This window comes from Ranitomeya variabilis, chromosome 2 (genome assembly GCF_051348905.1).
Source record: "Ranitomeya variabilis isolate aRanVar5 chromosome 2, aRanVar5.hap1, whole genome shotgun sequence".
NCBI classification, from domain to species: domain Eukaryota; kingdom Metazoa; phylum Chordata; class Amphibia; order Anura; family Dendrobatidae; genus Ranitomeya; species Ranitomeya variabilis.
Genome location: NC_135233.1, coordinates 447,146,194 through 447,159,681, shown reverse-complemented (window position 1 = coordinate 447,159,681; position 13,488 = coordinate 447,146,194). Strand labels below are relative to the sequence as shown.

The window sequence follows — 13,488 nt, the reverse complement described above, 5'->3', positions numbered from 1 at the left end:
CAGGATTGTACATACCTGCTGCAGAGCATAGAACGTGAAGGGCTGCCCGTGATACGGGATGGGGGATAGGTGCTTGAAATTTAACACTTTAGCTGCCTGGAGATCATCCGCGGGCTTCCCATTTCTGGGAGAGATAGTCAAGGGCTGCCCGCTACCACAAGGGGGCGATATCAGGTCTTTGTTCTGCAGGGTGAAGTTGAAGATTCCAGCACTGGGGCTCGGATAGGACGTGACGGGGGTGGACGCCGATAGCGGAGCCGTCTGACTTACACACGGAGAAAACATTACTTTCAGGGGAAAGACACCTGCAGAAAACGACAGGTTAGAATAGAAGCAGTAAGGACTGGCCAAGCAACTACAGGTCCCAGCAAGCCACGACCGATGCATACAACTTTTATGTATTTGTGAAACTGGTTTATTTCTAGACGAGACTTCCTCACCTGCAAGAGGAGACGTGAGGATTTTCGGATCAGGAATGGAAGCGGTTTGATCTTTCACGGGTTCATTGCTCAAAGGCGCCAGCTGTACTGGGATCAGGTACCCCGAGTGCACCAACCTCTGCAAGGCAAAGACCAAAATAAACACAGATATGTGGGGAAAAATGCAAAAAACACCATAAGGGAGAACTTATGGGGCCAGTCTTTAAGGAAAAGCCTTAAATTTATTAAGTGGGGCCAAAAAATAAAATCAGAGTGAGTCATAGGCGTGTCAGTTATCTGGCAGACAAGATCCCTTCAACTTAACGTATATACTCGAGTATAAGCCGACCCGAGTATAAGCCGACCCCCCTAATTTTGCCACAAAAAACTGGGAAAACTTAATGACTTGAGTATAAGCCTAGGGTGGAAAATGCAGCAGCTACCGGTAAATTTCAAAAGTAAAAATAGATACCAATAAAAGTAAAATTAATTGAGACATCAGTAGGTTAAGTGTTTTTGAATATCCATATTGAATCAGGAGCCCCATATAATGCTCCATAAAGTTTGATGGGCCCCATTAGATGCTCCATATTAAAATATGCCCCATATAATCCCGCATAAAGGGTAATAAGGGCCCCATAAGATGCTCCATAGAGATATTTGCCCTATATAGTGCTGCACAAACGTTATGGCCCCATAAGATCATCTATACAGTCACTTGCCCCATATAGTGCTGCACAAGCGTTATGGCCCCATAAGATGCTCCGTGCAGTCACTTGCCCCATTATAGTGCTGCACAAGCGTTATGGCCCCATAAGATGCTCCGTACTGTCACTTGCCCCATTATAATGCTGCACAAGCGTTATGGCCCCATAAGATGCTCCGTGCAGTCACTTGCCCCATTATAGTGCTGCACAAGCGTTATGGCCCCATAAGATGCTCCGTACAGTCACTTGCCCCATTATAGTGCTGCACAAGCGTTATTGCCCCATAAGATGCTCCATATAAAGCTGTGCCCCATATATAATGCTCTGTACCGTTCATTATTGCCCCATAAGATGCTCCATATAAAGCTGTGCCCCATATACAATGCTGCTGCTGCTGCGGCAATTAAAAAAAAAAAATGACATACTCACCTCTAGTTGCTGCCCGCAGCTCCTCAGCGTCCTGTCTCTCCGCACTGACTGTTCAGGCAGAGGGCGGCGCGCACACTAGTACGTCATCGCGCCCTCTGACCTGAAAAGTCAAAGCAAGGGGACGGGAAGACTGAGCAGCGCCCGGCGTGTGGAACGCGGACAGGTAAATATGACATACTTACCTGCTCCCGGCGTCCCTGGCTCCTTATCCCGGACAGATGGTCTCCGGGCACTGCAGCCTCTTCCTCTGTCAGCGGTCAGTGGCACCGCTCATTACAGTTATGAATATGCGTCTCCACCCCTATGGGAGTGGAGTCCACATTCATAACTTTAATGAGCGGTGCCACGTGACCCCTGAACTGGGGAAGAGCTGCGGCACCCGAAGACCGTGGGACAGGCGGGGACAGTGCCAGGAGCGCCGGAAGCAGGTGAGTATGCGACAGACCTCTCTCCCCCTCACCTGCCACCGACCGTGACTCGAGTATAAGCCGAGAGGGGCACTTTCAGCCCAAAAATTTGGGCTGAAAATCTCGGCTTATACTCGAGTATATACGGTAGATGTTTCAAAAGGGTAAAAAGTCACAATGTTTTGCTCAAAAGTGCCAAATTGTGATTTTTTTTTTGAAGAGTAAATGCTCACACCCCCTATTTTCCAACCCGCGTGACCACCTTGGAAGAGGGCAGCGATTCTGGAGTTATAGACTGTATTCAGCGGGCACATCTCAATCCGTTTCTATACAAAAATTATTATTATTATTATTTTTTTTTTTAATACTACTGTATCCAAAAAAGCCACAACATTTTTATTTTTCAGTTGATTCTGCTGTGTAAGGACTTTCTTTGAATGGGAGGAATAATTTTTTTTTAATATCGGTTACATAAAACGATGTATAGTTTTATTAATTTTTGGAAGGCAACGGACAATATGGAAAAAAAATAAATATTGTAAATCCGCCACTCTTAATTTCATTTTGAGGGTCATTACCATTAATGCAATATTATACTTTTTTTTCCTTTAAATAATTCTACATATTCATACAATTTTTTTTTTACTCCATATTCCAAAATCTGTAACTTATTATTTTTTTTATTATTGCTGTCAGCAAACACCCTCCCTCTCCTTTTCTAAAAGTTATAGTGAACTTTTCACAACTTTATTTTCGTAGGCAACCCGACTGGTTCATTTAAATGTAATGGCGGCACAACGTAATAATACGGAAGAGATCAAAAGGGGAAGGATGAGAAGCAAAAACGCTCACTCAGGTAGTGCCCTCTAGTGGTGGCAGATGATACCAAGAATTCGATATTTTACATTTATTTTAGGGATTTGGAGCAAATACTAAGAAGAACATTTCAAATTAACAGAGTATTTTTGGAGTATTACAAGCGAGGAACTACAAACCTCAGACAGGTCATCTTGAGCAGAACTTTTAAGCCTCTTGGGGCCGCAGTTCTCATGTTCCAAGAACTGCCTGGGACATTTCTCCGGCGCCGGCTCATTCTCAGCAGGTCGATCAGCCGGTGAGAACTTGCCATCACCTTGTAAACTTTTATCTCCTAGAGGGACGTCAGGCAGGGTCTGACCAGCACACATGACGGGATGAGCCTGGACATTGGCGTGTGGTGACTGCATGTAGACGGCGTACGGAGAGGGAGAATTGGAGTGAGGTTGGACAAATGGTAAAGCCTGGAGCAGAACTGGGCTGAAAGATTGCTGACTCTGGGGCTTCATTGCGATCTTGGCGTTCCCGTTAATCACAGTCCTTGGCACTTTGAGTTTCACTTTCTTGATATCCCTGCAAAATAAAGCAGATATTATGTAGAACAACAGGGAAACTGCGCAGCTGCGAGGGCAGGGAAACTGCGCAGCTGCGAGGGCAGGGAAACTGCGCAGCTGCAGGGAGTCGGCTGTTGGGCGCCCCATAGCGAAGGCAGAAACTTTACAGCTGTCTCTGCCTTCCTGATCACTGAAAGCGCTGCATACGGTTCAGCAAGTGATAATAGCACTTTGCCGGCTACCAGGGAGGTGTGGAATCCTCACAATGGTCTTTCACATATTAAAAGGCAAAATGTATGGCATAAATATGTAAAAAAAAAAAAAGTTACCTAATGTCCAAACCTTAATTTTGTAAATAGCTTAAGATAAACAAATATTATTACTACATAACAGGTAAACTTTTGTAAAAATCAACGTAACAATTCACCTACTTGGTCTGGTCGAGTTGTTCTTTGCAGATTGCTGCCAGCTGAGCCATCTTACTAGGGACAGATGAGCCGTCGCTGGAATCACCTTTGAATAGAAAAAAGGGAGAAGAAAAAGATTTACCCCCAAATCTGTATTTTGAAAATACAGCGCATGTGTCCAGAGCCCATGCATGCCCCAGCAGACACCGTGCCAGAGACTCCATCTGCGGCTTCACAATGGCTCCTCTTGCTCAGCCCCATCACTTACCGTTCTTTACCGGACTGTTGGGGGCAGAGTTGATTTTCCTCCGATCATTTTCGATACTCTTCGCCAGCTTTATAAGAGACGGATGGCGAGTGAAGCTTTGCTTGCCGCGACTGGAAAACAAATTCTTGGCGCAATTCTCTTTGGGAGAACGAAGGTCCAGCGCTATGGAAGATTGCAGCGTGGATTCTGCAAAATGAAATCAACGTTCTATTAGACAAGATGGCGAACCCACTAACAGAAGATGAATTATCACCCACCAGGAGTGACCGCCTTCAGGTGACACATGCCACGGCGATGCATCCCATAGCAATGTAATGGCTGGTACAGTAAAGGAGACCCATCAGTAGTGCTGCGGATTGCACCCCGCAGTGGTTTCTCAAATTAATTTGGATATTTCAGTTTTACAAATGAATTGGGATTGCATCATGAAACAGCTGACAGTTTGGTACACTTGTAACCAGTCTAGACAATCATGATGATACATTGCAACAAACTGTAGAAACACAGTAAGTGTGCACTGCAATGTGTGGACTGGCTGGCGGCTCTCCCGACCAGAACGTAACACATCCATGCATTTCTATGCAGCTGTCACACTCAGGTCAGGAGAGCCGCCAGCCAGTCCGTTCAGTTCTCGGGCCGATTTATACAGACGTCTGACTATGCCATAAAATATTTGCGCTGCTGACTTGAGCCTCAAATGATTGTCTGCACCTGATACAATTGCAACAAAACCTCAGAAGTGAGCGGAACTTGGTATGAATGAGGTTTTTTTTGCCTTCGGATATAAATCAGATTGTTCCCAACCACTGAGTGACAACAAGCAGCGATTAGAAAAAGGGAGAGGAACTGATACTTTAAGAAATTTGGAACGAAACAGAACATCTCAAAACTGATGCACAAGATTATCACATTATACATTTTGCTTCTAGTCTTCCTTTTAAGGTTTTTTTTTTATCAGATGCAGCCAAAAGTACAACAATATAAGTAGATCTAGTAGATCACACGACTCAGCAGTCAGATTACCCGCTTCCCACCTTGTTGATCTGGTGACGTTTCCGGACAGGTCCATTGGAACGCCGGCTTGCGGCCCCTCTCTTCGGTTACGTGGACCTTCTTTATAAGGTTCAAGCTGCTCAGCACATTCGCTATGTCGTACAGACGTCTTATTTTTGCTATAGAGAAAAAAAAATAAAAAATTCAGGGTTAATTTCACAGCTCGTCCTGATTAAAATAATTTCAAATCACCAATTAATGAAATTCTCATTCAGGAGCCGATCATCTGATGGATTTGCTATAGTGTATTGATGTTGGCAACAGACCCTGGTACAATGTATCAATGTAACCATGATGTAACACGAAACAGGAGACAAGTGTGCTGCTCACAGATGAGCTCCGAGGATCCACTAGGCTGCATATATTATAGCAAACCCTATAAAGTATCCGGCAGATTTGTTGCAGAAACTTCTGGGACTCGGCAATTCATCGGAAATCCAAGCACTCGCTGCAGAAATAAAAATTCACACGTACGGAACGGATTTCAGGGGCAGAAACTTCTGCAAGAAAATCAGCCATATAGGAGCTTACAATCATCAATATAGATTTTTAATTTCTGGATGACAATAATATTCCGTATTCATAGACCTCAAAAGTCTTCAGACGTCTCATCTTTGGTATACGCTTTTTTTTTGCATTTGCAAAGTCTATGGAAATCAGGAACTTTCCCGGTTCAGATTAGAACGAATAGTAAGAAGAGCCTAAGAAAGTTTCTCACTTTTGAATTTGCTTTTATCTAAATCTTCCAGCTGATCTTCTCCAATTAGGATTTTAGCCGCAATGTCCAGGCTGACGATCTGTGGTGTCGACACGAGGAAAAGCATAACGAACCTCTGACTCATCACTCGCAACGACTTCTCCTTCCTGCTGTTAACAGAAGCTGAACATGAAAAGAAGAACAAGAATGGTGTTAAAAGAATTGCCTCCAGAAATAAAGTTATCCCCTACCTATAGGATAAGGGATAATGATTGCTGGGGGTCCACAGAGCCCTGGTCTGAATGCAGCGGAGGGGAGAACATGCGCACCTCCTCACCATTCATTGTCTACAGAACTTAATCATGGTATATTGAAAAGTCCGGCAACTTTCTAAAAGACTTTGCGTTTCAATTAAACATCATTTTAAAGATGGCTACTTGTTGTCAGTGAATGGAAACATTGTACAGACCTCATTGTTCTCAGAGATAATGTCTAAACTGAATTAGTAATTGGGAGGCATAGAAGTAGAAGGTCAGGAGGGAGACCCGGTCACTACTTGTATGAATAAATATTCCCATTCAGTGACAACCAAGAACTAAAATAAAAAAATACAAAGTTTAGATATCGACAACAAATGAAGATAAAATAAATTCTTTTTTGCTGACGTTCACCTTATAGTAAAGAGCACACCATTGTTGGGAGAATGGGGACATGTTTCCTATATGATGGGAACCTTTCCAGCACTGGGTCAAAGCCTTAGGCCACGCTTAGTATTTGGTCAGTAGTTGTAAGCCAAAACTAGGAGTGGGTGAGAAATACAGAACTGGTGATGAGTTTCTATTATACTTGTCCTCTGATTGTTCCACTCCTGATTTTAGCTTACAAATACTGATGTAAAATACTGACCAAATACTGAACGTGTCCTACTGAGGTGGCTCTGACCGCTGCAGCACCGGAAGGATTTAGATCGGCACTCACCGGCTCTGAACTCCAGCCCTGGCAGCTCCACAAAGCTGACCTCCGCCTGTTTCACCAGTGATCTTGGCATTGATCCGTCGTCCCCTACGTCCGCCTCTTCCAGCTCTCGTTTTTTCAGGTGCAGGATCTGTTCTGCGTATTTGTTCTCCTCTCCAACTCGTCTCAACAGGCCGAAGGTCTGGTGGAGGTTTTTGCGCCCGTGCCAGATGTATTTGTTCTTGGCGAGGCGGCTGACCATGTGCAAGCTCTCTAGTACATTGACAATGTCATATATCCGTCTACGCTCCACACCTAAGAAGAGGAAATCGGTAACATCCATATTAAAAGGGGTTAAACAAGGTGTCATCTATCACTTGCTGATCAGTCGTGGTCTGATAGGGATAAAAGTGCTCTGTTCTGCGCCATTACAACAGATCGGCAGAGCAGATGCTCAACCACCACCACGTTGCTGTAAAAAGCAATGAGTGGACCCTAAAAAATAAAAATAAAAAAAAAAAATAAAAAGTGTGCGGTCAATCCCAATGGTCATCGACTAGAAAATGAACCAAGAAAGATCTGAACAAAGTTGTAAATAAAATGTATATTCATACATAACAAGAATATTCTAAGTTTATCAATGGCAAATTAATTAATTAGGAAATCAGAGGCCTCATCAGAAGTTTCTGCCTCAATGCAAGGTGAAGAGTGACAGGAACACAAGCGCCACCTAGTGCTCCTATTGTAAACTGCAACCTATCAGAAGTGAGAAATTACTCACTCATTGGGGAGCTCACTCAGCAAACATTGGGGTCAGTATTTCCTCTTCTGAGCTCATACTTCTAATTATGGAACATACATTGTAAAGATAATAGGATACAATGGCCCAACATAGTACATACAAGTGAAGGCAGAGAAAGAAGTGTCTATCTGAAGCAAATGTGCAGAGAACATAAAGCAGCATTTCTCAATTTCTTCTTCTTTTTGCACAGACGTCAAATTTCAGCAGGTTACATCGGCTATTTTATCTCTCCGGACTTTTACCTATAAGTTGGCTCTATTAAATCATATGACATCACAATTTCACACAATATTGCAATCACTTTAACCCAGCAAGGACAAATCCATTTTTAGTTAAGTTTTTTTTGCGTTTTTATTTTTCTACCCCTTATTCCAAGAGCAATCATCTTTTTTTCTGTCAACATGGAGAGGTTTTCTGCTCTCTAAGTCAATCATGATGTAGTGGCTTTGGAGCGCCGGTTTTATAGTCTAAAAATCCGTAAAGGATTTGCAACAAAACCCACTATATAACATGCAGATTTCACATTGCAAAGGATGAAATCCACTCAAAATGTGCAGAAGGAAAACTTTTTTTTTTGCATCTAATGGCAATGTCTGTATGGCAATGTTCTGGAAACATTGTGGATAATATTACATAAGCTGCGCCGTAACACCATAGATCTGATATGTGAAGCTGAGGTTACACATGTAGCAGTTTTTTATGCCGATGATCGGATACTACGAGCTCAGACTTTTGGCGACTTGTTGTTTACTGTGGTTTCTTTATTTAAATATTAGAGAATGTAACAGATACAATGGAATCGGTTGCCATTAGCAACAGAACTTTATGTTGATACATTTATTATACATAGAATAAAACAAACATCGGTCACTCACTTAATTCTCCTGCGACCTCATCCAGGCAAATACTGTTGTTCATCGCTGGATTCGGGTAATCGGGGAATCGGTTGAGAAATTTATGGCACAACAACCCTAGACTTTTCTCCTTGCGGCTTGGCATCGTTTTCTCAAGCTCGTCACCTGAAAACTGTTCCTAAAATGTAAAAAATAAACAAATAATTATAAAAATATATATATATATATATATATATATATATATATATATATATATATATATATATATATATATATATATATATATATATATATATATATATATATATATATATATATATATATATATAATAATAAAGATTATTTTAAAAAATGTCTTTGAATTTTCTACTAATCTTTATTATTATTTGTTTATTTAAGAAAAAAATGTATTTGAATTTTCTACTAAACATAAATAATAATAATATAGATTAGTGGGAAATTCAAAAAACATTTTTTTTTTAATCAAACATCTCATATCTTCTGATGTTCATGTGGAAATGATCCCGGGAATGAGGCACAAGCACGATGTCTGCTGATGTGTACAATCTACAAGAGTCTCATTAGCGAGGATGTGACTGTTGTCCCACGTCCTGCAGCAAGTGGCAGGTGGTCTCTCCATGGGGGGCTAATGGCTAATTGGATCTTACAGCTGGGTAAAGCCCCCGTCTCACTAAGCGAGATCGCTAGCGAGATCGCTGCTGAGTCACAAGTTTTGTGACGCAACAGCGACCTCCGTAGCGATCTCGCTTTGTGTGACACGTAGCAGCGACCAGGCCCCTGCTGTGAGATCGCTGGTCGTGTCGGAATGGCCTGGACCTTGTTTTGATCGTTGAGGTCCCGCTGGGTAGCACACATCGCTGTGTTTGACACCTTACCAACGACCTCGTTGACGACTCAGACACTGAATCGTCATAATAGCTCCCATGTGAGATCGTTGTACAGGTCCTACAGGTCGCTGGTGAGATGTCAAACAGTGAGATCGCAGCAGCGATCGTTGGAAGATCTCACTGTTTGACATCTCACCAGCGACCACATAGCGACGCAGCAACGATCCCTGACAGGTCGTATCGTTGTTGGGATCGCTTTAGCGTCGCTAAGTGAGACGGGGCCTAGCATTTAACCCTGCAACCCCTAACAGACACAGGACGTCCTGGCTCATACCGAACATGGCAGGTGCCGGCCAACTTATACACCTGAGCCCGTGCCAATTGCTGATGTTTAACCATTTAAAATTCCACTGTCAATCACCGACAGCAGCATTTAAATGGCATTAACCATTCCGGTGCTCATCATCCGTCCCCTCAAAGTGATCAATGGGAGCTAATGGATAGCTAGGACAGCTGGGGGCTCACTGTAAATCCCCCATTACCACCAACTATAAACTCTCATTAAGTCCAGTCACAGGCAAAACTACAGAACTGCACTAAATAGAACCAGTGATTAGGCTACGTTCACATTTGCGTTGTGCGGCGCAGCGTCGGCGACACAACGCATGCAAAACGCATGCACAACGCAGCGTTTTGTGACGCATGCGTTCATTTTTTGCATGATTTTTGGCGCAGAATAAACTGCATCATGCAGCGTCCTCTGCGCCCTGACAGTTGCGCCAAAATGACGCATGCATCACAAAACGCAAGACAACGCTTGTCCATGCGCCCCCCATGTTAAATATAGGGGCGCATGACGCATGCGTCGCCGCGGCTGCGCCCGACGCTGCGCCGCACAACGCTAATGTGAACGTAGCCTTCAATGATCACAGGATCAAAGTCCCATAAGAGACTAGAAAGGGAAAAAAAACTTATATACAGCTCTGGCAAAAATTAAGAGACCACTACAAAATGTTCAGTTTGTCTGATTTTTCTCTTTCTAGGTATATTTTTGAGTAAAATGTAAAGAAAAATGGTTAAAATTGAAAAAACAAACCCAGGGCTTTCAGACCTCAAATAATGCAAAGAAAACAAGTTCATAATCATTTAGACACAACAATACTAATGCTTTAACTCAGTTCAGATATCAATATTTTGTGGAATAACCATGATTTCTAATCACAGCTGTCATGCGTCTTGGCATGATTTCCACCAGTCCTTCACTGGCGCAAAAATGTAGGCAGTTCTTCTTTGTTTGTGACTATCCATCTTCCTCTTGATTACATTCCAGAGGTTTTCTCTGGGGTGTGATAGATAGATAGATAGATAGATAGATAGATAGATAGATAGATAGATAGATAGATAGATAGATAGATAGATAGATAGATAGATAGATAGATAGATAGATAGATAGATACACACACACATACTGTGTATATACCGTGTGTATGTATATAAATATATAGTATACACACACACACACACATACTGTGTATGTATAAATATATATATATATATATATATATATATATATATATATATATGTGTATGTATATATATATATATATATATATATATATATATATATATATATATATATATATATATATACATATACATACATACATATACACATACATACATACACACACACACTATTTTCCCACTTCACCAGCGAATAATTAAAAAATAAATATTTGTTATTGCTGCGTCCTTAACAGTTTATTTAATCTAGGAAAATATTAAATCTGTATAGTTAATGTTGAAAAAAAAAACGAACAACAACATAGAACCGCCAGAATTGCCGTTTGGATGCTCAACATAATTCAATGAAAAGAGATTAAAAAATAAAATAAAGAAACCATGTGATTTTTTTTTACCGTTTTATCTAGAGGTGTCAAACTGCATTCCTCGAGGGCCTCAAACCATGAGTGTTTTCAGGATTTCCTTAGCATTCCACAAGGTGCTGGAATCATTCTGTGCAGGTGATTAAATTATCACCTGTGCAATACAAGGAAATCCTGAAAACATGACCTGTTTGCGGCCCTCGAGGAATGCAGTTTGACACCTCTGGTTTTATCAATATAATGCACTGCAAAATGGGCTAAATAAACACATAAATACAGTAAAATGATGTGTCAATAAAAAAAAACAAAATCTCGTCCCACCGCAAACAAGCCCTCACATAGCCATGTTGACTCAAAATCAAGTTGTGGTTCATGAGAAAAAAAAACATCTGGTCGCAAAGGGGTTATGGGGATGTTCCCCATGGGAGAAGAGTTGCAGCCCAGTTTGGCGGCGCCTGATGATGGGTGCAGCCGCATCAGATGGTTGTAGAAAGCGATAGAGACGCCCCGATACTGCGCAGGAAGCGATGGGAGGATGCCGCATGTTTAGGAGTTTTTTTCTTTTTTTGAGATTCCAGATTACAGGGCAGTTCGGAGGAGACGTTCTGAACAATCAGGTGTTTTATTGTTTAGGGCTATGGGGGTTTGCTCGGTCAGTATCAGGTTATTTTGTTTTTCTATGAGAAGCAATTACCGTACATTTACCTGCGGAGTTTATGAGGTCAATCTGAACAAGCAAAGCTGCAGTGTAAAGTATGAGGAGCAGACTCCTGATCCTGAGGGGTTTGGAGAGATGAATGGTCACTGATCACTACTGTGCCCTATGACGGAGCAGTCGGGTAATGAATAGGTGGATCATGCGATAGTAGCTCAGACGCTGCAGTGTAAAGTATGAGGATCAGACTCCTGATCCTGAGGGGATGGGAAGATAAATGGTCACTGATCACTACTGTGCCCTATAACGGAGCAGTCGGGTAATGGATGGGGGGGGGGGGATCATGCGATGGTAGTGCAGACGCTGCAGTGTAAAGTATGAGGAGCAGACTCCTGACCCTGAGGGGTTTGGAGAGATGAATGGTCACTGATCACTACTGTGCCCTATAACGGAGCAGTCGGGTAATGAATAGGTGGATCATGCGATGGTAGTGCAGACGCTGCAGTGTGAAGTATGAGGATCAGACTCCTGATCCTGAGGGGATGGGAAGATAAATGGTCACTGATCACTACTGTGCCCTATAACGGAGCAGTCGGGTAATGGATGGGGGGGGGGGGGGGGGGGGGGGGGGGATCATGCGATGGTAGTGCAGACGCTGCAGTGTAAAGTATGAGGAGCAGACTCCTGATCCTGAGGGGTTTGGAGAGATGAATGGTCACTGAACACTACTGTGCCCTATAACGGAGCAGTCGGGTAATGAATAGGGGGATCGTGGGATGGTAGCTCAGACACTGCAGTGTAAAGTATGGCGGCCATATTTTAGGGCACGGCTCTGTGCTTACCTCCAGGATTTCGCGCTCCCGGTTCCTGATCTCCGGGCTCGCGGCGCTGATCAGCATTTTTAGGTTTGCGGTCGGAGTCCAGGGGTCGCTGTTACTGTCGCAGGGTTTGGTCGGGGTTTGTAAATTGGCGGCTGCTCGCTGTGACTCCGTTAATATCGTAGAGGCCGGGGGCTTGGACGGAGAGCAGAGGATCCGCAGGTTTATCGGGTACACGGCGTTCTCCTGAAGTAAGAAGCAAACGGGTTACAGCGCGGCGCTACGTTATACACACGGCCGGAATCCGCTCTACGCACCTTCTGATCGTCCTCCATGGTGGATCGGACGTCGCACGGTTCCTGCAACAAAGAAATAAGAAAATGACATAAGAAAAGCTCTGCAGCGCCACGATATACCAGATTTACAGCCATCTTCAATATGTCTGCTGCTGTCAGTGACTAGAAACACAATTCCATCCTAAAGACCAGCAGAGAAGCAATACTGAGGCCCCGACACAGCGGAAGCCTCGGTTCTCACGGTTGTGACTCAGGTCTGCACTGGAGCTCACAGTGCGAAGATTTCCATTCACTGACAGCAAGCAGAGAGCTAGACATCGGGCAGAACTGAAACACTAAAGGACATTACTTAAAAATAACATCGATAAAAATAGTGAATCAGAGCACGGATTCAAATCAGGACGATAAACTGCATCGATTATCACAATATAACGTACGACGGACCAAAGTCCCGACTCCTGGAAATGCCGCGTCAGCGCCAACCAAGCATGAATCCACCTCAGCGACACTCAAACCATGAAACTCAGAGCTCCGCCCACTCTAACTTGTAGCTAATCATCGTGTAGATGGGGCGTGGCCGCGAACCGGAAGAGAAGTTGAAACTTTGCTCGACTTAGA

The 13,488-nt window shown here is 43.1% G+C and overlaps 1 protein-coding gene across 5 annotated transcripts in view; it reads right to left on the bottom strand.

Annotated features, from left to right (window-relative positions):
• The window catches only part of E2F8 (E2F transcription factor 8), an 84,860-nt gene that overhangs the window by 1,414 nt on the left and 69,958 nt on the right, over positions 1 to 13,488 (bottom strand). For 2 of the 5 annotated variants that reach the window (XM_077287207.1, XM_077287205.1), the window contains exons 2-12: positions 12,892 to 12,933; positions 12,599 to 12,820; positions 8,389 to 8,545; positions 6,736 to 7,026; positions 5,779 to 5,940; positions 5,042 to 5,179; positions 4,008 to 4,193; positions 3,764 to 3,845; positions 2,958 to 3,351; positions 441 to 558; positions 16 to 305 (exon numbers count right to left, since the gene is read on the bottom strand). In XM_077287207.1, coding sequence (XP_077143322.1) covers positions 16 to 305; positions 441 to 558; positions 2,958 to 3,351; positions 3,764 to 3,845; positions 4,008 to 4,193; positions 5,042 to 5,179; positions 5,779 to 5,940; positions 6,736 to 7,026; positions 8,389 to 8,545; positions 12,599 to 12,820; positions 12,892 to 12,909 — 2,058 coding nt within the window. In that variant the 5' untranslated portion in view covers positions 12,910 to 12,933. Of the gene's footprint in view, positions 1 to 15; positions 306 to 440; positions 559 to 2,957; positions 3,352 to 3,763; positions 3,846 to 4,007; positions 4,194 to 5,041; positions 5,180 to 5,778; positions 5,941 to 6,735; positions 7,027 to 8,388; positions 8,546 to 12,598; positions 12,821 to 12,891; positions 12,934 to 13,219; positions 13,242 to 13,307; positions 13,405 to 13,488 lie in introns of those variants that run through there. The other 3 variants (XM_077287204.1, XM_077287206.1, XM_077287208.1) reach the window with 3 other exon arrangements.